At 33.6% G+C, this 25,139-nt stretch overlaps 4 protein-coding genes across 6 annotated transcripts in view; 2 read left to right on the top strand and 2 right to left on the bottom strand.

Annotated features, from left to right (window-relative positions):
* The window catches only part of LOC142336536 (uncharacterized), a 30,616-nt gene extending 30,329 nt beyond the window's left edge, over positions 1–287 (bottom strand). Inside the window, exon 1 of the mRNA XM_075385444.1 lies at positions 284–287. Coding sequence (XP_075241559.1) covers positions 284–287 — 4 coding nt within the window. The remainder of the gene's footprint in view (positions 1–283) is intronic.
* Positions 1–25,139, top strand: part of LOC142335950 (uncharacterized) — a 390,664-nt gene that overhangs the window by 60,814 nt on the left and 304,711 nt on the right. The window lies entirely within an intron of this gene.
* Positions 1–25,139, top strand: part of LOC142335951 (tRNA dimethylallyltransferase-like) — a 237,720-nt gene that overhangs the window by 60,815 nt on the left and 151,766 nt on the right. The window lies entirely within an intron of this gene.
* Positions 5,908–25,083, bottom strand: LOC142336867 (uncharacterized). 3 transcript variants are annotated; one of them, XM_075385829.1, is made up of 11 exons: positions 24,901–25,083; positions 20,585–20,689; positions 17,151–17,210; positions 16,480–16,589; positions 13,023–13,143; positions 12,607–12,797; positions 11,885–12,072; positions 9,866–10,023; positions 8,109–8,274; positions 7,071–7,264; positions 5,908–6,175 (listed from the first exon to the last, which is right to left on the bottom strand). In XM_075385829.1, the coding sequence occupies exons 1-11, from the start codon at positions 24,901–24,903 to the stop codon at positions 5,957–5,959; spliced, it is 1,515 nt and encodes a 504-aa protein (XP_075241944.1). In that variant the 5' UTR covers positions 24,904–25,083; the 3' UTR covers positions 5,908–5,956. The 3 variants fall into 3 exon arrangements, with proteins under 3 accessions (XP_075241944.1, XP_075241943.1, XP_075241942.1); XM_075385828.1 differs by lacking the exon at positions 24,901–25,083 and adding an exon at positions 20,926–21,128 and having other exon boundaries at positions 5,908–6,130; XM_075385827.1 differs by lacking the exon at positions 24,901–25,083 and adding an exon at positions 20,926–21,124.

Here is a 25,139-nt window from a genome sequence, read left to right as displayed (position 1 = left end):
AGAGAGAAGAGAGCGAGAGAGAGAGAGAGAGAGAGAGAAAGAGAGAGCGAGAGAGAGCTACAATTCCTATTCACTATTTCGGCATAACTATTCAGAACAAGCCTTTATAACAGAACAATCGAAAATTATATGCCGTAAAATCTAGACCGTAACGTAGTACTAAAACCTGCTGTCTTTCTACAACTGGACAGCTGTCTTTCTACAACTTCTACAAGCTGTCTTTCTTTAACTGGACATCACGCAATGTGCAGATAGATAATCTTCCTTGGAAAATTTGACTCACCCATTGTAACTAGATTTTTTTGTCCTTCGGCTCCCATGGGGTGCCTATTAGATCCTTTCTTCAGTCCTATTTCGTTCCTTACTTAGTTTGCCGTTGTTCGTTAATTTTACGTTCTTAATGTGAACAAGGAGGCTTGGTAATGTGCGGCCGCACTTAATGTTCCAACCCCCCCGCTCAACCACGTTTTTGTCTTAATTGTCCACCAAAATAAGAAGAAAAAGATAACTTTCAAAAATCATTTTTTTTCCGGAAAATGTTGGTTTATGCCGTTAAAAAATCCCTTAAAGCTCCAACCAATTTACAGATGAAAAAATAACTCATTAGAAAGTCAAATAAAACAACAAGCTTTACTTACGACCAAAGCTCAATGACTACCCAATTTTGTTGAAAAAAACTTAACGAAAAAGTGAAAACAGCATCCGATTAAAAGTAAACAAAATTAAAATACTTGCATTTTGCTAGAAAAAATATCGGATATGTATTTATTGAGAGTTGTTAACCAGTAGACAGAAAGCAAAAAAGGATAAAACAGAAAATACGTTTACACTTTTACAAAACAAAAATTCAAAGTCATGAAAACAATTGGCTATCGTTTGAATCAATCAATGGCTTCAATTATATCCTTCATGGAAAATCATTGAAACCTGTCATTGTTTTGTCTTAGTATCGACGCCAGAAACCAATAATTTAAATAATAAAAAACAATTAGGTCCACGTTGCAATTCCTTCGAAAAAAATATACCTATCTCTTTCTTTAATGAGACTACGCCTAAAGATTGCAAAAATGAAAATGAAATAGGCAAATCTCAAAATACCAACTTTTTTGAAAACGAATTTTTAAAATCGTTAAACAAATCAACCGTAAATTTTTAAATGAAAATTTTTTTTAATGATTGAACATTGGACTGCCAACAAGTCGAAAAATTTTGCCAACAAGTCGAAAAACATATGCTTTTGCTGAAATTATTATGTATTGGCCTCTTGTTTAGTTTGTAAACTTGATCTATCTATAGTTGTGGTTTGAATTGAAATCATTTAGGTCTGTAGCTATCATGAAAAACAAAAAAAGCAAAGGTATATAAAAAAAGATCAATTTTGTTTTGGCCTGAGTATTTTGACGCCCTCGTTACAATTTATGTGATATTATTTGTGACTATGTACCACATTGCTATAAAAACAAAAAACACTTGTGCCTGGGAGCGTAAAAAATATAAGCCCACTAATCTGGGGGGGGGGCAGATTAGATCCAAAAAAAAAACAAATACGATGCCCCTAAAAGAAACAAATAACTTTTGAACTAATAAATTCCATAACTAGACGAAAACTGATCTTGCTTCTGCGTCTTATCCATTTCAACAAAATGTACTAAATGTTTCAGAAATACTCAATTCTAAATATTTCAGAAATACTCAATTCAACCAAAACGTGATTATATCATAAAAATCACGAATTGGATACTTCACGAGTTGTTTTACCAAAAAGGCATTGCGTATCAGCTGAAAGCACTGGAAAATTTCTTTAACAGCTCACTCAAAACCCAATTAGTATTTTGATCATATAGAACAGTCAAAAAACCACTATGAAAATCAAATGCTTGAAGATGCCAAGAAAACTTTAAAAACTTACAAAAAAAGTTTGTGGAACCCATAAAAGCGTTGAGCTTTACTCGTAAAACACAATATTGTTTCTTTAGACCTTATTGGATTGTAATTGGACTTTTTCTTAACTGCACCTGTAACTGAGAAAGACTTTCTAGTGGTTGGGATGAACAAAATTGCAAAAAAAAAATATTTCAAAACGGTAGACCCAAAACTACAATCAGAATCCTTTTTCAAAACTCAACGGTGAGAGCCTAATCTGCCTGGCTATGGCTATTTGGCTATAAGAAAGTGCATTTTCTCTGTTTTACGTCTCAATTGATTTTCGGCAATCGACGCTCTTAATATATCAGAAATAAATTATTCGTTTTTACAATTATCTGTTTAATTTACCGAAAGACTTCAAAATTGTTATTTCCGGAAATGTTTCTGGGAACAGGAGGAATAATAAGCTGAGCAAAGAGATTGTGTCAGCATTTTTTTGTCTGTGCCACTGATCAAATTGGACAAAGTTGGCCAAAAAGGGATATTTGATGCCTTTTTATGAAAAAAAAAGAAAAAATGCTGAATTTTCATAATTTAGCTGAAAATTTTGCCAAAGTGGGAGTTCGCCAACTCTCCTTGGTCTTTAAACGTAACACCAATGAGAGTATTGTGAAAACTTTTGTCATAATTTTATCAAAAATTGATAAATATTTCAGCAACTAAACAACTAAACTTGATCAAACTAAACAACAGAAGTTAGGCTAACGTTCACAAATCCTCAAACCTCTGTAGCTACTCGGAAAATCGAAACTCTAAAATTTTTTTTAATTTGAAATTCCACGCTTGACAATTTTTCTAATGATACCACGCACAATTCTGTACGAAGAACATATCGACTGGCGATAATTGACTGAGCAAAGAAAAACCAGTTGAGTATATAGTTCCTCCCCCATTAAAGTGGGTCGGAACAATAAGCTCGAAAGAAAACTTTTTTGTGCACGGTGCTTCCAAAATTGTTGGTTTTACTGTGTTGGTTACATCAGAGTCGGGGTGGTTAAAGGCAGTTTCCCTTGTTTTCCATCCTGTTCCGAGGAATTTAGTAGGTTTCCATCTGTGACTTTGAGGCATAACAGCTTTTGATAAATGTTTGCTTATTTGAATAAGGTGTGCGGCAAGGCCCTCCTGTTGCTAACTGGATTATATTCAATTGCAGCAAAACTTGTTTTTCCTACTTGGAATTAGCATTGCATTACTTAAACTTTGCTTGGGTGGTGTAACCCAATTTTGTCTTTGTTTTAATTGGTAGTTGTTAACAACGTGTCAATTAAGCAAAAATAAAGCTTGATTTCAAAAAGAAGTTATGGTTTTCATTGCGCTAACCGAAGCTGAACGCTTGCACTCAGAATCTTTGTAATATAATAAAAATTAGCGTCCCAAAAGATTTATTACCCCCGGTTTTCCAATTAGCAGATTAAAGCATTGTAATTGAATTATTCAGAAATGGGTTTGATCAAACTTGTGTTCATGTGTTGGCTAAACGCACTTTTTTGACATAGAACTGACCACTTAAAATATCATTAAACGTGCTATAATCCTGCTGTGTTGTTAAATTGTCATTAAAGACCTTTTTTAAAGATCTTGGTTCTTATTTTTTTCGAGAAAGCGCTTTTATGTTCATTTGTCAATAACTTAATGAAATAATGGGGTAAAGCACGATTACCATTTCATTGCCAAGCTGCCATACAAGTTCCTTCCCTTCAATGATTATTGTGTTTCAACATTTGGTCCATTATATGGTTATTCCGTGCATATATCAAAAATAGGTTGCAAAATTTTCTTGCATAGAGTCTTCTTCGAGAGTTGTTTTTGCTGATGTTGTCAGAAGTGATAACCTTAGAGTGTTCAGTACCCTAGTCGAGACCTGGAAATATTAAAAGACCGTACCTGACAGATTTAAGCTATGAAAAGACCGTCCTCGACAGATATGGGGTATGAAAAATTTTGTATTGACCTAAGGTGATGTACTGGACTTTGCAGGAACTAAAACAACCGTCCTAGATTTTGGCTGGAACTAAAACATACGTCCTGGAATTTGGCCGGATAATAAAGGTGTTCTAGAACTTGGCTGGACAATAAAGTTGTTCTGGAATTTGGCTGGACAATACAAAATGTCTTGGAATTACGCTCGCGACCGTTATGATGTCTTGTTTTCAATTTCCTTCAAAGTTAGGGACGTGTAGCGCAATTGGTTAAGCATTGGGTGAGATTGGAGAAGGTCACGAGATTGAAACCAGATGTTGTCGGAAATTTTTGTTTGCCTTGTTTTTGCATATGAAAAGAATTTGGCTGGACTTATGGAAAGAATTAGCCTCGAATTTAACTAGGATCATCGACCGTGTAATTTAATTCAATAAATAGCCCCCTCACCCCTACCTGGAGTTAATAGGTCTTTTTATACATTCAATTTGTATTGCATTGGAGCTTTTTGTCCAAAGTGTGTGATAATTAATCAAAAAATTTTTCTTTTTTTCTAGGGGAGGTCTCATTAAAATGTTTTTCTTTATATTTTGTCGTTAATTTAAAAGAAATTACTGCTGAAACATGATGAAAGCTGAATGTCACGAAGAAAAATGGCAAGATTATGCGCAAAGCAGCAGTTGCCCTTCTTGCGTATATTATTATGCTAATTCTTATCCTTCTTGCGTTCCTATGACAGTTGGGTACCCACACAAAACTTGTTTAACAAGAACATAACCAACTAAAGTAGGACAAATTGCTCTTGCACGACCAGGAAGCTGTAATTTATTGCGGCCTGCTTTAGCCAGGGGGGCGATAATTATTCACTACGAGGGATTTAGATCACGCAGAACGAAAAAGTCAAGGACGTAAAAGTCGCTTGAAAAGTCAAACGGTCAAGCGAAACAAAGATCAACACGTTTACAATTTTTGCCGGAAGTTCGTTCGAGAGCAATTACAAACGGGGGAAGAGTGTTCTACCTCTAGTAAATCTACAGCAAGCAAAGCTGTTAAAAGGGGAGCTGAACAGAAGTCCATTGCCAAATGAAAGTTAGAAAGTTAGAGAGGCATTTTTTGAATTTGTTTAAAAATAACTCCCAAATTTGCGGTGACGTTTTAAAAGAAATTGGTTGATAATGTCCATATTTGAGTGAGTTAACAAAGACGGCATGTTGAACGAATATTGTCTAATCATAAAGTCAGAATATCTTGAGTATTATTTTGATCAATAATCATGCTTGTTTTGGAGCAGGAACCTCAGCCTGGATAATGCAGAAATCCAACAGTTAATCACTGTTGTCAATTAGTTTTCAGTATTGTACAGAATGCTTGTAATTCTTCTTTGTTTTTCTTGAATTTGGTTTTGAAAAATCCTTCCTTTTCAAGGCCAATTTATCTGTCAGTTTGGATAGGAAATCAAACAAATTTAGGTGGTAGCAAAGCCATGGATTGGTATCCTAAAATTGACTAGCTGCTACTCGGAAGAAAATTTTCGCGTTGTCGATATGAAGAACGATGAAAATGGGAACATCATTACAAAGATGTGCCCTTTTACAAAGACATTACCCGAGTCGGTTTTGAATGGTTAACTTGTAAGAACTTGCAAGTTTCTTGCAAGTTCTTACAAGGCGATGCATCGCCTTGCAAGTTTTTCTTCCAAAAACTTGCAAGTTCTTTCAAGTTAAACATTCGACTTACAAGTTACTTACAAGTTAACCATTCGACTTACAAGTTACTTACAAGTTGATCATTCGACTTACAAGTTACTTACAAGTTAGCCATCTTTTGTAAGAAACTTGCAAGTTCTTACAAGTTAACCAATCGGCCACGAGCCGGATAAGAACAGACCTCATTGAAGAGCATCAAACATTCATTAACATTTGAGCAAGATCGCCCTTACTAAAAAGTTTTTTTGCGAATTAACATAGGCCTGGTGCGTCTGGAGCGGCCAAGACATGCCTTTCAACTAGGAATCCAGCGTGGGGAATGACATTCGTTCTCAACTGTAGCGGATAATTAACAAAAACGCATCAATAAAAAAAATTGATAATAATTGATTATCATCAGTATTTGTTCACAGTTTGTTCACGTCATATACTTCAACAGGCAGAGAAGCTCCTGACTCTATTCTGGAAGTTATGGTGTTGTTTGTAGCTGATAGTGATGGTGGTTGAAAAGTTGGGTTGTTGGGAAAAGCTTCTTCATCGACAGAGTCAATCTCAGATTTATCATCATCTTCATCTGGGTTCTGAAATTTGGGGGCATCGATCTCAATTGGAGATGAGCTGGTTATCTGAAGATTAACATGTGCGAATAAAGAAATATATAATTATTGGGTTGTAACTAAATGATATACTTGATTTCACTCTTAAGTTTCAATAGGCGGGTCGCCCTCACTAAATCGTAATTTTGTATATTAATGAGCTCCATTGTTTTTTTTGTATTAATCTTCCGTCGTTTGTTGTTAGCGAAAAGCTATTTTGACCTATCAAATTACAAGCAAAGACCCCAATATGGTATTTCCAATGAAATTAGATAACAAGCATTCGAATTTACCACTTTAGAAACATTCTTAGAACATTCTTGGAAACATTCTTAGAGCATTCTTGGAAACACTCTTAGAACATTCCTAGAACATTATCAGAACATACTTAGAAATATTCTTAGAACATTCTTGGAAAGGTTCTTTGAACATTCTTAGAACATTTTCAGAACATTTTTGGAAACATTCTTAGAACATTCTTGGAAACATTCTTATAACATTCTTGGAAACATTCGTAGAACATTCTTGGAAACATTCTTAGAGCATCCTTGGAACATTCTCGAACATTCTTAGAACATTTTCAGAACATTCTTAGAAATATTCTTAGAACATTCTTGGAAAGGTTCTTTGAACATTCTTAGAACATTTTCAGAACATTTTTGGAAACATTCTTAGAACATTCTTGGAAACATTCTTATAACATTCTTGGAAACATTCGTAGAACATTCTTGGAAACATTCTTAGAGCATCCTTGGAACATTCTCGAACATTCTTAGAACATTTTCAGAACATTCTTAGAAATATTCTTAGAACATTCTTGGAAAGATTCTTAGAACATTCTTGGAAAGATTCTTAGAACATTCTTAGAACCGATCAATTGTCTGATCTTACAATAGTATCATATAATGGCATATTTAAACGCTACCTGATCCGAAGCTCTCTTTGGAGCTTTTTCAGTTGTATTTTTATTCTTAGCTTGTTGTGTGTCACTCTCTTTGTCATTATCATCGTCCAACAGGAAGCGGACATGTGACTGTTGTTTAGAGAATCCTTGACGAGGTGTTGTCGGGTGTCTCGTCTCGGTTGACTCCTCTCGCGATTCCAGACCCAGTTTTGAATCTGGAAAACAGAAAAACTGTCTTATAATAAATTAGTTGATATTAAAACTACATGTTAAGCTATACATTTAGCAATTATTGCTCTCAACGTAACATCGTAGGTTAACCCTATCCGTCCAGCCAAATTTTTGCTATTTTGTCTATATTTTTCCAGTGATTTTTTCCAGTCTTTTGATTCATCTGCCTTAATTAAAAAACTGTCTGCTACTTTGCATCTGCTTGTGTGTGTATGATAGTTTAATGAGAGGTCATTTCGGTCTGCGATCATGCGGCCAGGTTGCGGGGGGGGGGGGGGTAGTTGATCACAATTTCTTTCGGTCTATCGTCTTTCGATCAGTGATTGTCATTTTTGTGTGATTTTTATATCAGAGGTCATTTTAGAAAGACAGTTCAACTCATATGATGTCAATTTGGTTTTCGACTATCTGATCAGCGGCAATTTCCATCTGCGATCAGAATTCATTTTGTTGTGGGATGGTCAGATCAGAGGTCATTTGTGTCTAAGACGGTAGGATCAGAGGCTAATCCTTCGTCGGATGGTCTGACCAGAAAACATGTTTGAATAAAAGTTCATTTCAATATTATTGATTACTAATGTCGTGATAAAAGTTACAATTCTTGTGTCTTTGTTAGGGCACGTGGTAATTGTTGGTTACAGTTTTGTTAGTACGAACATGAAAGTTCCTTTGACCTTGAACAATTTTGATTTGGGATCTCACCCAGGGAATTATTACACCATTGTTCAATAATTAGGTGTCAGGATGCGAATCGTTTGTGTTGTTATTTTCATTATTTTGTTTATTTGCACATCTATAAAATAGGATAGAATAATGCATGCTTCTTACCAGAGTGAATGGGAAGGTTTTCTCCAAGTAACACATCTGGCATTCTTCTGGATCCAGGGTGGATATTGTTGCTGAAGTCCATTCTGGATGCAGATGAGTCCAACTGGGGTGTAGCCGGGGGCACAACTGGGGATTGCAGGGACTCCGGATATGACGATTTCAATTTCTGTGAAAAATACCAGAGATAATCAAGTATGATAAATCTGTTTTAATGGACGCTCGTTGCGACAACATTCAAAACTTATTGATGAATTGAGAAGTTATAATAATAATAATAAATTGTTTCCATCTGTCAATAAGTATCTTCGCAATTACCTTTACAAATACGATCACAATTTTGACTGTGGGAGAGCACTATTGGGCCCTTCTCAAGTGTCTCATTCAGTTTATATTGATGAAAATTATTCAATATGAAAAAAAGAGGAAGCACAGTTTGTCTTTACCATTAAACCTCGCAAAAAACATAATTCTGGTTTAGGAATATCTTTGAGCTGTGATATTAATACTCATACAACATTTTGACTATGCCCTTATTACCTAAGATATAATTATCTAAAAATTGATGACAGAATTTCTTTATTTCTTCGGTAGACATGTTTTCTATTTTTTCGAATATTTCGTCATCGTAAAAAAGAAGCATTCTTAAGACACGCCTCATCCTAATTATTAATGATAAACTGGGAAATAGAGTTTTAGCTAGAGTTATCTTGTTTTTAATCAGCCGCTTACCTTTTTTAGGGCAGTTTTGCATTTAAAAGCGCTTTAAAATTAGTGAAATATTACATTGTCCGCTTACATTTTTTTGATGTTTGCTCGAGTACCTCATAGGCAGGTAACTCTAATACTAAATATATCTTATGTTTTACTCTTTCCTCGTAAGTGCTTTCTAAATTTTTTCGATGAAAAATTAACCGCACGATACGATTGATAACTTTGTCTATTTCACCAATTGTTGTGATCGTTGTTGACAGGTACACTAAGACTCCGTATTGAACTATTATTTGTATGTTTGTTCTAAATGTTTTTATCTACTGTGTTTCTCTAAAAAAAATTCTGAGTCGAGAAAAGATTGAGCAATTCAACAAACGTTTTGTTACCACATGCGTTGAGTGGTTTGAGAAACGAAGTTCATTGTCTATCGTGATATCCAGGTATTTGAAAGTTTGTTTTTGCTCCTCCGTCAGCGCTTGCTGATTTATGAAGAGAAGATAGGGTCAGAAAAATTTAAATTTAAGTGTTAAATTAAATAATTTTCATCCAAGAACGTGGCTTCAAATTCTGACCTTTATGATGCTCTTCATAGATTGAAGATTTATCCCAAAATTATAAAACACCATCACTAACGTATACATTTTACTACCTTAGTCTTAAATCATTATTTTACATTGTAAACAATGAAAGTGATCCGCTTTTTATCGTGGTCCAGAGCACGATTCCAAAGAACTCATTAAGTTGAAATTTATATAAAAATAGGTCCTCAAAATTTTTAATACTTAGCTCGTATCTATAGTACATATCTATGCAAATATATTCAGAGAAAATTTAGACTAGCTAAAGATATATTACATAATTGACATGAAAAAACTTTAGTTCCGAATCCCAGACGTGATTTCCAATTTTTGTTACTTTCATGAGAATCATGTATTGCCCAGGTACAATTGAGGTCAACAGTTGGATGTCAAAATATGAAATACATTCGTAGTCAAATAAATTATATCTTCAAAACCAGTGACTCTAAAAAACTTGAAATATCTCACCTCTCTTCTGGCACTCGCCATAGACCATCTTACGTTATTGTGGGATAGATTCTTTGGATCTGGATTTGATGCCAAGCTTGTCTGACTTGACCTTGAGACAGGGTACTGTTTGTCCATCCCATTCACTGGCCTCCCTCGGATGCCATACAAATAAGGAGCTGAAAACGAAGGTTATCATTTTATTTGCTTTGTCTTTTAACCCCATTTGTTGCTACCAATTGAGACGTAATCAGGCGAGAAACAGCTGAATTGGGGAACGGCCGTTGAAAAAGTGTGAGAAATCTTGACTCATAACTTACAATTCACAAATGTTTTGTATGAGTGATTATTCAATTGATGTCGGACATGTTTCATTTTTTATCAAAGAGAAGAGAAAAAAATGATTCAAGAAAGAAGAAAGAACGTTAAGATTCCCTTTTTGATTATAGTAAGGTAATAAAAACATATTTTTTAATTGCGGAGCCATGAGCTTTCGATTATATTGGAGAACGAATTATAAATATTCCCAGGGTGACCTATCTTAGATACCATACGTAAGATCATTTATGGCTCCATCCACGGAGGGTCAACTATTATAGTATCATTCTTACCATGGTATTCAAGATACCATAAATGGTCGGGTGTATTATATGTGAGATAGCCTTTAATGATAAATCTATGGTATCCAAGATCACCATTAATGCTAACTCTATGGTTTTCAAGATGGCCTTAAATGGAATGTGTATGGTATATAAGAATATCATTCATGGTAGGTTCATGGTATCTAGGAAAGTCATTAATGGTATGCTTATGGTTTCTGACAAAACCATTCATTTTATGTATATGGTATATAAGCAAAAATTATTGCAGGAGTAGGGTATTCAAAAAACCTGAAATTGGCGACAATTTTGTATCAAAACAAGATAATGCTAACAGTATAAAAAAGATACTTGAGAAACAGCAAGTCAAGGGTCATTAGCATTAACAAAATGTGAGCTCGATGCACGGTCTATGATATTATGTAACAAAAAATTTACAGATAAAATTTATTAAATTTTGTTAATTAAAAAAGCAATTGGTTTCAAACGCAACAAAAACAATAAATTGAAACACATAAAAATTTTCTTTTTCCTTGTTGAAGGCCAATGGCAACTACGATATATTCGCTGTACAACGTGATCTAAAAGATGTCACATGAGACCACTTCTAAATTTTTGTGCGGTCTAATGCATGTTATCAAAAAAGTCATAAGCCAAACATGTCTTACCTAAGGTGTCCAAGAAAAATTTATGGGGCTCAACTCGGGTTGTGACTTTATGATGCAAAACCGAAAATCTATTGCTATAATTTGTTTATGTATTGCCCTATTGAATATCGTTGCTTTGGGAATGTAATACGTCGTAAGCTTTTCCGTCAATCTTCATAATTAAAATGATGAAATTCAGTCATTCAGAGATGAATGGTTGCAAAATTGCTGAATTAGTTCTTCATAAGGAATAGACTGAATCACTATGTCTCGTAGAAATGAATGAGATTTGTGCCTGGAAATTTGGCATTATAATTGAAATTTTTCATCATGCAAAACAACGTACGCTTTTTAAAATCGACTGGGTGCACGCTATGGTAAACGTTTGAAGCACTGATTTTTGAAGACTGATTTGTGACAAACAGTGTAATTTAATATCATTCATTGATAATATAATGATAACCGCTAAAAGGCAAACAAAATCTGAAGTAAATTGTTTCTTCTACAAAATGTGGACGAGTGGTAATTTCAAAATAACGTTTATCCAACAGAATTATTTGGAAATTTCCGCGTTTTACCCACAATTCAAAATATGAGCATCGTAATAAACATACTCAATGGTCGAAAATGACATTTAATGTATAATATCCAATCGACATGATGGATTATTGTGGTAAAGTACTGAACGTTAATGTTGCTTGCTTAAAAAAAATTCTTACCGTCTGTGCGTGTACATTCAAAAATGATTTCTTCATAAACGAGGACAAAGGAAATTTTACTGGGTGATAGCTAACCCATAGTTTGAGGAACATATGCAGCCATGTTGTGCTGGGCAGACTTTCTAGGAGTAGCAGATGATGGTACGTAGAGAGGAACAGGCACGTGACTATTGCTGTTCAACACTGATAAAGGAGGCCGATTACGTAACAGATAGGAGTCTTGCGTAACTGCGCTCTTGGCGCGTCCCTTGTCCTGGTAATTTCTAAAAAGGAAACAAAGCTAGTTGAATAAAAATTGAGAAAATTGTTCAATGTTTTTTGAAGCTCATCACTTGTAAAAATTACTCTATCGAGTATCAAAACTTCTTGAGTATCAGTACTGATTCAGTGAGTATCACCACTGATTCAGTGAGTATCAGTACTGGCTAAGACCTTTTTCAGATAAGTTTATTAGAATAGACTCTGCTATGTTTCTGACAAAAATCAGAGTCTGAATTAGACAAATTTATTCCAAAATGTCAGTCAGCTTAGCTTGCGAATCAGTACAGATACCCGTTCTTCCTTTCTCTTATTCAGTACTGGATGGCCCTTAGATTTAGGTACAGCAGGCCTTTCCAAAAATTTGTAGCAAAAGATCTCACTTAACTTCTTTGTTGAAATTTTGAAATCTAGTTTTTTTTTTGCCAAATGAGAGCTGGAACTGTCCATTATGATTTATGATACCATTACAAAGGTGTAAATATATCAAATATGATGGGTCATAATCTAGCCGGTGTGAAGTTCTGTGTTTGGCTTACACTATTTGAAGTGGGTTGTTAAGTACATTCGGCTTGGGGGTGAGAAGGGGTGAATTAGTCATGGATCTGGTGGCATCAAAAGCCATGGGCTCTGGTGTTGTTCCAGCCTTTTGTTGCCTATGTTGATTGTTTTGATGTTCGTAACTGGTGGAAGTTGACGGGAATATGCGCTGGATTAACTCCTTGTTACCCTAAAGGACAAATTTTTGTTCGTTACTACAGCCATTTCAATGATCTGGTAGCGGTACTATAGCCATTTCAAATAATATTTACCATAATAAAGGTGTAACTTTAACAATAACAGATGGACAAGTTGGACGAGCGCGTGGCGGTGGGGGGGGGGGGGTTCCCTTGTAAATGGAGCTTAGACATCAAGCCTACTTTCGACATAAATCTGAATAACGATTAGCAGCTACCTTGTAAACTCTGAATAGGTCTTCCAGCTTCCGTAGTTCAATTTTCTCTTCCTTCGAGCTGTTCGTTGAATCTCGAGGTGTTGACGTCTTGCATCTGTTACTCTTAGCAGCTTCGTTCTTTCTATAATTAACAGAAATGATCAAATTTTATAATGCCCAGAATTCATAAGATGCCTAAAGCTTTCATCGTAACAAAATTTTTGTGAATGTGTTTTTGTATAATCTTTTTAAAAACGCGTCTCTATTTTGAGTTATAATTTATACTTTGACAATAATAGCCATGAACAATATTGCCATTTTTCAGAATAACCACAAAAAATTGTTTGAATGTGATAATATCCAAGTTCCATTTACTTACAATACATAATTAAGACAACGAAAAAATAATTCTACATTTTTATTGCCTCGGGCATCTGGCACTCTTAGCATCTGGCTTAAAGTGTCTCTTCATGTTAAGTGAGTTAATATTTTTATTTAATTTGACGCAAAACAATGATATTTAGCCTTTATATTTACCGTCATTTATGTTTACACTAGTTTCTGAGAATGTCATGAAAATTATGAGCGATTTCGAAGTTCCGCTTGAGGTCAATTGATATTCGAAACAAATTTCTATTTGTGAGAGAATTTAACATGTGACATTGTAAGAATTGGGAAATCCTAACTTATTTATTTAAATACGCCTTTTCCCTAAAAATTATTGGTAAAATGTTTGAGCTGAAGTAGACGCATAAGAGGAAATTAACCGATATAGAGATAATCACATAATTTCACGAGAAACGTTTCTACTTATTCCATTATAATTGAATTTATGAGGTCTTAAAATTTTGATATTTGATTCTTACATATCTCCCCCATCCAATTGACCCAAAGAAATTAGAATAACAAACAAAAAAATATTCAAAGATGCCCAAAAAACTGTAGAAACTCCATAATTTTTGTACATCCACAATATATTGTCCATAATGTCAAGAAGGTTGTTCACGTCGCCAAACAGCTTGTCCACATCGCACAGTTGTAGAATATTACAAAACTGGCCAGAAAGAGCTGAAAAATCTCAACTTAACCAAAAAACTCAAAACGTTTTACAAAATACAAAAAGTAACAAGCAAAATAACAAAATAAACAAGCGAACGACAAAAACACGGAAAGATGATTAACGTGTTCAGGCATATCAGATAATATATCGCTGATTTTATGTCAAAAAATGACACAATTAAAGTACACTAGACAAAATTATATGCAAATTGACAAACTATGTCACTTAATGAGCTAATTGTTTGAGAACATTTACAACAATTGGCCTTGTGTATTCAAAGGGGGATTAAAAATTGTAACAGTTAAGCAAAAAAAGGATATAACCAATGTAGCTACATCAAAATTTTGTTTTATGGTCTAGGATGTTCTATAAAAGCTCTTTTAGCTCAATTTTCACCAAATTTTAGCTATTTAACTTCAATTTTATCATCATTGGCCACAATTTAACAACAATTTATTAATAGATTTGCTTAAACACATCAGTTATTTTATGTTCTTGCTGATCGTTTGCTTATTTGTTTATTTTGTGTCTTATTTTGCTTACTTTTTTTTAACAGGTTTCAATATTTTGGTTATTTTGAGTTCTTTTAGTCTATTAAGTGTATGTTAGGCTATTATACTTTTGGGCTATTTTAACGAGTTTTTGAGAAACATGGACGGGGTTTTGGGCAATGTGGACAACCTGCTGGACAATAAGGAAGTTATTTTGGCTGATATTCTAATAATTTTGCGTATCTACATTAAAATTTGGGTATATTTGGTTGTTTTTGAGTATCTTTGGGTATCTTTCGGGCCGTGGAAAGAAACAAGTATAAGGAGTTGAGCAGAAGTAAACATCAATTGGAAATTTCTGAAGTATAATACTATTGAATCAATTTGCGTTTTAAAAAATTGCTAACATTTTTACGCGCAATTTATTTATTAAGGATCACCATTTTAAGAATTGAGGAACCTTAAATTTTTTATATAAGTACGCTTTTCCTTTTAAAAAAATTATTAAAATGTTTGAACTAAAGTGAAGAGAAAACTAATAAAAAGATAATCAGAAAGCTTCTCTAGACTAAAACTCGGTAGCTTAAAAAACATGCCTTTTACTTTTTCGATTTTATTTTGGACAAAGTGATCTCTTTTTTATTATTATTGACTACATGACCTCTAAAACACTTTGATTCTTGCAACATTTAGTTGACTGGCCAATAAGATATTTTATAGCACCTAAAATAAAATTATAAATATTAAAGAGTTTAATTTTGTTGCCATTATATATCGACACAACATCTGGATTTAGCATGGAAACTTTTTTGCGTGATCAAACTTGAAAAAGTATACCTCTCTCAAAATAGTTTTGCGAGGTTCCCTTTGAAAATTTTAACTTGTATATTGAGAATATTTTTGCAAGACTATAAAGTTTGCAAGAAATCTATTGATCTTGCAGGTTACACTTTTCTTTTTCAAAAATACTAATTATCGTAAAAACATTCAAAATGGTCACAATTAGAAAATTTTTCAACATCTTCTCCAGTAGAGAAAAATTTTGTATTAAAACCAATATAACCGAAGTATTGTTTTTTGCGCACAATGAAAAGTAAACTAAAGAATCTTTTAAAAAATGAAAAATCGAAATTAACAACGGCATTTCACAAATCCGGCTTAAAATCAGCAGAACTGAAACAGGCCGCGAACTTAACTACAAAACGAACAGATTTCAACAACAGGACGACATTGCATTGTTTTTTCAGGTATATATACATTGAATCAAATAAAAGATTTTGAGAAACCATAATATGTGGTGCTAGGAAACTTGGCCGACAGGGCGTTTAGCCGACAAGGAATAAATGAGAAATTTAGCCGACAGTTTTATCATAATTGGTCATAAAAGTCGCATTGGTCCATAAATCAGTAGTTCGGTTGTGGGAGATTCGTATCAAGTCCCACTGGCCGCTGAGGCATAGCCAGATGCGGTAAAATACGGTCCGACCGCGGACAGACCTATGTTACATTAGTTGATGAAAAAACTGCGGTAAATTTGTCCGCTTACGAAATAGTGTTCTAAATTGGCCAATCAAAGCTTCAGAATAAGTTTTATTGCTCATTTTACTTAAATTGTCGGTTAAATTTCTCATTTTTTGGTTGTCGGCTAAACGAGCTGTCGACCAATACGGCGGCCACCTTAATATGCATATCCAAATTTGAGTCATAATTACTTGCGGTTATTTTCAGTTGAGTTCTGGAAAAATTTCCAGATAAATCTTTGTCACCTTTGAAATTATTTCAGCCTTTTTCTATCAATATAGCACGCAAGACCATTAAACGCTTTGAGTTTTAAATTGTGATTCATCTTTGATTCCTAGATTTCAGCTCATTGTTGTGAGGATTCTTGATGTTTGTTAAATTGACGACTTCAAATTATGTGCCAGACCTGATTTGTCGATTGAGCTCTGCCAGAGTGGGACTGCTTCTGAGGAACTGCATGTGTTTCGCATTCCTACCCACTTGAGAGGCACCTACTTTGGGACGACTGTACTGGTGCTACAAAGCGAATACGACATAACAATACATAAATCAATACAACACACAAATACTATATAGATAAATTAAAGTGCTTTTGTCACCCATGTGAAAAATTTGCAAGTTAGTTCATGTCTTGAAGTTATCTGGTCATATGACGTGGCAAGATTTACCATGTTAAATGTTTCTCATCAAGGGCATAAACTTTGGCTTCACTGGGTACATAGAGTTTCATAGACAAATGAGAAAGTTGCCTTGACAGAAATCGTTATTAAACTAAAACAAGGTTTTACTCTCTTTTCCAAGCCGACATGATACCGCAACGCCTACATACTTTTGGCTTCTTCAAACCACCTGAGCTATTTCGGCGCGTGTGCATTTATTTTGATCATCTATTTTCCTGCAGCTATTTCGTCACGTGTGCGCGTATTTTGATCATCTATTTTCCTGCACAGACTAATACTGAGACAGCTACTAAGGTTTTCCTAGAACAAATTTCATAGGATAAAGAGCATGTTATAGATTCTATCAATTAGTTAGATTGGGTTTGTTCAATGCAATAATCTCAAGAGAGGTCCAAACCTGCAATGGTTGTGGGTTGAAACCAACACGGGGAATAACTCTTTCCATCTCCTTCTTAGTCTGAAATTGAAGCAAATTGAACTTGTTCGCATTGCAAATTTGTCATAATAATAAATTATTTTTTGTTGTCGGAAAATCTATACAATGAAGACATTCATTTACAAAACACATCATCAAGACTACAGTTAGATCATTATTAGGCCAATCTGAAGTGTCTCAGAGAAATAGATTGATTACCAAATTAATTTCCTAACCCTGTTGATTTTAAAGGAATAATTTGTAAAAAAAAATATAAAAATTCTTCCTAACAATCGGGATCCACATCCCAAAAAGAAACTACACTACCTACCTAAAAATAAGGATTCAACGAGCAATCGATGGCAGTTAAAACAAAAGTGAAAACCATGAACTCTACTCTTAATAACCAGCTAAAATAAAAAATAAATTTAAATCCAGATACAATTACAAATTGCCAAAGTTTTTTCCGTAAACAGTTTTTTCCTTCAAACCAAAACGCACCCTTAACGTTAAAACTTAAAACAGACCGAAAATCTCAAAAAATATCAATAAATCTCAATAACAAATTGCTTAAACTTTAAAGTTAATAATTTTAAATTTCATAATTTAGCAAGTTAAAAATCAAACGATAAGCTAAAAACGAAGAGATAAATCAAAAGTAAATGACATTGTAGGACAGAGTTATCCCAATTTTTTCAAAGAGAAGAGATATTTTCAAAAAAATCTATGTATATTTGATAGAATGCGCGACATGAATAACAAAAAGATTTACAAATTGGAATTCATGGTGTACCACAAGGAAATAAAAAAAATCTTGAGAAAATGAAAACCCAAAATACACCTCTATTTAGAGTTCTAAAGCTTAGTTCGACAAAAAAAACATATTAGCACAAAATTGAAAAGTGTAAAATAATCCATGCGAAAAACAACTCGCGCTTTAAAGAAAAATGTTTTTTATATATATATATATATATATATATATATATATATATATATATATATATTACGGTAAAACAAAACAGCATTTATCACTCAAAAAATTCCTAAACTTTTTTTTCGCTTTCTTGGCTGGTAGTTTCTTTTAAGAAGTTGTAATAAGACTCCAGTTAAATTTAGTCTTCAATATCATTTGCTCTGTTTCTCGATGAAATGACAAAATCTTTTGAAAATATATAAATTTTAAACCTTCAGATCCCAAAAAATTTGTCAAAGACAATCTTTTTAGCACAAAATTTGGATAGAAATTTTTTTTAACTTTATGTTGGCGGAAGAACGTCGGGCTAACCACTCCACACTCATTATAGATAATTGAGCCAATTAACCTCAGTAAGGCTGTAAGTACAAAAAAGAAAATGTGCAAACGTGGGGTGGGTAAAACTAATGAATAGGCAACTGAAAAAAAAAATTCAAAAAAATCGAAAACAAAAATTTGTGTTTAATTCCTTTTTTTCCTAAAGTTACAGACAGCTGATAGATTTCCTTTGTACTTATAGTGATTTGCCTACAAATATAGCTAAAAACTAGAATTTTCATCGCACGCTCTTCTGTGCAAATTTAGTTATTATTCAGTTCACGCTATCCGGGTTGTACTGATGCGGTAACAAGGGCCAGTGTAGTGTGGTGAAAGGATCAAGGTTGAATAAATGCGTCTGCATACTAGTTTTTGGTGTAGAATAGCTTGTGATCATAGCACAAACAGTGAAATTTTTGTGAGTCAAATTTTATTTTGGACAATAATTCAAGATTGTCGGAAAATATATTCTTCAATCCGGTCAAATTATTTGCTCGCTTTCTTATGTTTTAACTGTGGACAAATGACGATTCGACAGCTTCTTTTCTGTTCCATCCTCTCACTTCAAATTACGTTATCGTCATTGTTTTGAATATGGGTAAATATTGCTTCATAAATTAACAAAATTGACGGTTTTTCCCTGGTGTTCTACTTTTGATAAGTTCTATTTTTTTCTGATTCCTTACGTTGTCAATTGTATCATCTATCAGTGATAGCGCATTGATTTTCACAAGAAGACTACAGTATGGTACCAAAAAGCTACACACAGCATAATTTCTGCTTTTTTGCACGGTTCGTTCTCAATTAACATGGTTTGCGTTAAAGCGGGGAAAAAAATTGTTAATTTTAGAACTCTTGACACAAGAGTTCTAAATTTCATTCTCGTTGTCTTCACTTTTACAAAAGAATATGGCTCAAACGCTTTGTTCGTTCACGTTTTGTCATGTTTTTTGGTACAAGGTGTCAGATATCCCTAAACAAAGTTTTAAAAAAGCAACTCAGCTTGAAAACAACGTCCACTGCACAAGATGCATACAAAAACTTAATCAAAACATAATACATCCCAGGCCAAAAAATTGAGTGACAGAGTCCAGTGTTGTCAATATCGATCCAAAAACAAAAGTAAACGATATTATAAAAGACATCAATATCTCACTGCAGCGCATCATAGGTACGCACCCATAACGCTTACTTTTGCTACGATAAAATTTACAGTTAGACAAATTCTCAAATTATATGAAGTGTTTTCAAGAAGTACTGCAAAAAACGCATCGTATCTATTTGATCAAGAAGCCTATTGCTTTCTGGCGTTCAACTGCGTGCTCATCTCCGTTGACCGAACTGTATGAATTTTCCAGAGAAATGGAACAAGATTTCGTCGTTGAAGAAACAAAAAATTTGATTGTAGACAAGCTACCACTTTTTTGAGATGCAAAACAATCAGATGGACGTAAACAAGCTGAACGCTTCCAACTTGTTGAAAATGGTGAATAATCATGAAGCAAAAAAACGAATTTTCAGGATTTATTTTTCAGCAAGAAAGGGCTCCGGTGCATATCAAAGATCATCGCAATTGCTTCGAAGAAAAGGAGGGGACTACACTGGATCGACTGGCATATAATCCAGATGTTAATCCAAGTAACAAATTTATGGGTGATTCTCAAGCAGCGATTACGCAATGAAAATGGTTTCTACGAAAATTTAGAAGAAAATTGTGTCAAGGCTTTAGAACGAAATCGTTGAGAATTTGTACTTAAAATACTTAAACTATAAAACAGACGTCAAAAAAGCTAAAAGCGTAATGACGCGTTTCTAGAGAACAGATTTGAACTCAAAATGTTGTTTTATTAATGTGTATGATGCTTTCTAAAAAAATTTCATGTACATAGCTTTTTGAAACCATAGTGTACTTCTTTAAAATAAACAATATGGAATCATCTACCTTGTGTGACATGGCAAATTTCCGTGTTTGTATTTTGTTTCGGTTCTTGGCTTATTTTACGCGAACAAACAAAACGTGCAAACTCATCGAACTGTTATTTAAACCTCATTCCACAAATATGATTAATTCAAAATGTTTTCTATTTATCTTTTAATAGCTAAGGTATTGATCAGCAAAACTTACATAATGAGGGGGTTCGGGTTCTTTGAGGACAAGATTGCGTGATGTCCTCTGCGTCACAATCAGGTCTGAGTTTGACCTCGGAAAGGGAACTCTCTGAACCAATGTCTAAAATAAATAAAATTCACTGACTAAATATTGCCCTTTAAGCATTCCTTCTTATCATCTCTAAAATATCTGATTCAGAATTAACGCTTTTTACACTTAGAACTTTTGAGAACGTCTTGGCCGAAGACTTCCACGTCTAAATCCAAGGTATTGTCATTTTCAATAATTACAATTTTTTGCTACTTGGACTTTTCTTTTGTCTTGAACTCACAGTTTTTTTAAATAAAAATTCTTACCAATGTTATATCATCGCCCTCCGTTTCCTCATTTTGCTGACCTGATTTTGATTCGGACCAACCGTATGAAATTTTCCTGTCTACACTCACGTTATTTATAAACATAATAGAATCGAAATCAGCTGACAAAACTGTCGCATTTTATTGTAAACGAATTCAAACAAATAAACAATTGAGCTTGAAATGATTCTGGGAAAACATTGACTATATAAGCCCGGATTCATTTATATTTTGGAAATATCGTGCAAAATTTAAGGCACGAAAAAACGCAATGAAAAAGGAGGAAACGCAAAAGGAAAATATTTTTTATTGTTGTTTTATGGTTTTTGACAATTGAGGTGCAAACAATAGAAAGCCAAAGCGTTTTACAAGTTTATGGCTTAATTGCACAATGTCTGTGGATTGATAAGTGGTTTGCATGTTTAAAATAAAATTTTAGCATGAAATGAGTTCATAAGCTGCCACCCGGACTGAACGTCAAGTCTTAATCAGTACTGATTCAGTGAAATTGCAAGACTTGGATCCGTCTGTAACAGAGCTCTGATCATGTCAGTTTTTATACTTGACACGTTTTAAATCAAGTCTTAAGTCTTGGCAAGTCTTGAGTCAAGTCTTGGCCGGCCAAGACTTGACAAGTCTTGTATCAAGTATTGAGCACCGTTTTTATTGTTGTTTTACTTTCGTTTGGAAACAAAAGAAGAAAGCCCCCAATTACAGTGGCCTGCCTAAAAACCTCTTTGAAGTGAAAAAAGAAGTACAAGAAAACAGGTGCACTTCCACAAAGTTCACTTGATAGAGAAAGAAAAAATGCTGATATCGCCCAAATAAATCAGTCATGGCCACTTTTTCTACCAATTGGAAAAAAATTGGTTTCTGGGAGCATATATGGGACATGTGAAGTTGACATGTGCTCAATTCAGAAAAAGCTTGGTCAGATTATGAAATTAGTTATAAATAATTTCTTCATAAAATTTCTACATTACCTATCTGCGCATTAATCACGACTTGTCATGTCATGATCCTGACTTTACTTAGGACTTGCCAAGTCTTGGCCAAGACTGAACTCAATACTTGCCAATCTTGGCCGAAACTTAACCTTGACTTGACAAGTGTTGAGCAAGTCCTGACAAGTCTTCACAAGTCTTAAGACTTGAGACAAAACGTTATCAGTACTGATTTGCAATTCAAGAAGTGTATCTCACTGGAACCTCTGATCAAGGCTTGAAATTCGTTCCGAGTACATATTTGATTCAAAAGTAGCTAAATTAATGGAACTTTAGTTAGCTTTAACATAAAACATGCATCATATTCGAGTGCGTAAATTACGCTTTATTATCACATAAGTAACTAAAACAGGCTAAAAATTAAGGTTTATTTACAACCGAAAATCGAGATACAAATTACAAAGTATTAAAGATCCTTCGAAAAACAATGAAATCAAAGAATACAAAAAAACAAGTGGAAAATGGTTTTCAAATCAAACTCTTTAGGTTCGAATGCCCTGTACCTATCGACAGAAGAAGCGTTACTTAAAAAATTTTATTGGCAGAGTAGACAAAAATGGAAAATGCTAGCTTCTAAGTGGCAATGCAAGAAGAATTTTCTTGCATATTGAAAAATAAGTTATTTTGCAATGGCCCTATTTATGTTATTAAACGAAAAAGAGCTTGAATTTAAAAAGCTGAACATAACTGACTTGACCTGCAGGTCAATTGAAGGTGTTAAGGTACTTAAAATCAATAGTTTCTTTCAAAAAGGTAAGAATCCAGGATAAAATACAATGAGAGCCGACAAAAACTTTGGAGGAGCGAAAAGGCACAGCTGGAGTCGAAAACAATGGAACCAGTCAAAGGAATTTTTTTTTTTGACATTTTTGGAGTTCATCTAAGGATAAATTAAGTTGATGACTTCAACAAAAAACTGTGCTATTCAAAAGCTTAGTTACAAGCTCTAGAAAATGTTCAGTAGCTCTTAAAAAAATGGTCAAAAACTTACAAACAAATTTGTAGAAATAGCAAAATTTCATGCTAATTCGTTTTTTTTTCAGATCGTTGTCTTGAAGAGATTTCAATAAAAACTGTAAAATAGAAATTTTTAGGATAACAGGAGCATATGCAAATAATAAGCAAAAACAATTACCTATAAAGTTCAAACAACCTTTTTGCAGTTAAAATTTGCCCAAAAATTCAAGTAAAAGCTATAAAAAGTCGTTTGGTGCCTTAAACATTAAAAACTCACAAAATATTAAACAATCCGAAACAATTGAAAGCTCACAATCTTGAGTACAATAATTGATGTTGAATTAAACCTTACCGATGTATTTACATCAAAAATCAAACAAGTGAAGCACTGCTTACTTTGCGATATAATTTGAAATATCCATTTGTCAAAGGAACTGAAGAATTCGGGCGTCATTGGAAATTTTTTGGCAAGCTTAGAAAATCAAATACTACTATCTCCAGCATAGTGTATCATAAGCAACCAAATTCTTTCCCTTGTTGATAAATCTAAAATCTATATAACTTAGTTTGCGAAAAACACAAGCAAACGCTGAGCAGTTTTTGAGAAAGAATCCACCGTTTAAATGAAGCAAGAAATAAACAAAAATTGTCCTATCTATTGAATAGTTCAAAAATTGCGCAGTATAGTCCAAATAACTCGAAACGAGTTTTGCGTTAGTTTGTTTTTACAATACAAGGTTTACAATACAGTTGTTCGTACAATATTATGTTCATTATCATAATCAAACACTGACAATGAATGCAAAACGGAGAGTGAAAATGTTTAGCTGTTGGTTTTAGCTTTTTTATCGAAGAAATTCAATTGTCTTCAGGGTGTCAAAAATAAATTTCATCGTCAACTTTACAGTTTTGTGTATGGCAATTAGAGCAAAACATCATTTTGGTTTATGTCCGGACGGATAATTTCTAATTAATTATAAATACAAAAATTGACAAAACATGATGTTATCAACAGAATTTAAAGATTTCAAGGGAAGAAAATTTTTAGCATAAAAAGTTTAAACCACACTAATCGCTACTAACAAATTATAACTGATGGTCTAAATTTCCATCCCAGATCTATATAAAATGAAACTGCTCAACAAACTTGACATTACTGTACTTACAGGTAAAAACTACCATTGAAAAGCAAACTGTTTTGCAGAGAAAGCTTAAAGTCAGAAAAAAATTGATTTAATTTGCAATTTGCATTAATAAAAAATTTTTTTGTCATCTACTGCAGTTTTTTTACTCTGATTTTACTGTTGTTAGATATGTGCTGATTTCGCAATACCAAAGTTGTAGTTTTTTATTTTGCGATCTCTAAATAATTCTCATTACAGTGCCTTGTTAAATAGATATTGGCTCATTTAGGGATACCGGGTTCTACTTACCAAAGTTTTTATAAATTAGTTCGTAACTGACTTAACCCCTATGCCGTTTGGATCTTCTTTTTTGTACCCATTCAATGGACATTTTATTTCACTTGTATGGTAATAGGTGCTCGAAGGCGGCAAATATAAACGCGTGAACGAAATCCGGTTTGAAACGCTGTCGCCCGAGTTTTAAGATAATAAAACGCATTTCGTTTGCAAATTTGAGTAGATTTATTTGCCATTTAATTTTATTTGCCGCAACAAACAGTAATGCTCGATGAAAAATTGCTCATTCTGGAATTTGAACTCAATAGCTCTGAGGCAATGCAGTTTTGTTTTTTTTGCACCAAGTTTGCCTTAAATTTTCGTCAATTTTGACTTGACAGCTATAAAACTGATTTTGGCCAATTCCGCGGTCCCTGAAATTTAGACAAGACTTAGGATAACGTTTTCATGTTCTTAATTTCAGAGAGAACGATTAGCAAATTTAATATTATTTTAAAATAATTAACCCAAAATTTTACATACTATGTTCTATTAACCTTTATAGCTATTAGTTAATTGCATCAATAGAAATTATAGTATTAAATTGTACTAACCATTTTGTCGATTAGATGAATTATCGGCCCATGCACAGCCACAACTGTTTTCAAATTATATCATTTCAGTAAAAAAAATTGAAAAAAAAACTAACTTTGTGATACATACAATTAAAACACGAGAGCGTTATAAACGTTCTTTACCATTTTGTTCACAAAGCTAATTTTGTTAACTTTTGGTGGACTTTGTTTTACACAGATGTAATCTATATGTAAAACTACTCAAAGTTTAGAAAGCT

Source organism: Convolutriloba macropyga, chromosome 3 (genome assembly GCF_964194025.1).
Source record: "Convolutriloba macropyga chromosome 3, txConMacr16.3, whole genome shotgun sequence".
Lineage (NCBI taxonomy): Eukaryota > Metazoa > Xenacoelomorpha > Acoela > Convolutidae > Convolutriloba > Convolutriloba macropyga.
Note: the sequence above shows the minus strand (reverse complement) of the source record. Positions and strands in the feature narration are given on the sequence as shown.

Coding starts and splice junctions, on each gene's coding strand:
- LOC142336867 (XM_075385827.1), bottom strand. CDS start 21,030: ATGTTTATAAATAACGTGAGTGTAGACAGGAAAATTTCATACGGTTGG. Junction 13,144..16,479: donor GAGCTCAATCGACAAATCAG/GTCTGGCACATA, acceptor TGTTAATTATAG/AAAGAACGAAGCTGCTAAGA. Junction 6,176..7,070: donor CAAAGAGAGCTTCGGATCAG/GTAGCGTTTAAA, acceptor GTTAATCTTCAG/ATAACCAGCTCATCTCCAAT.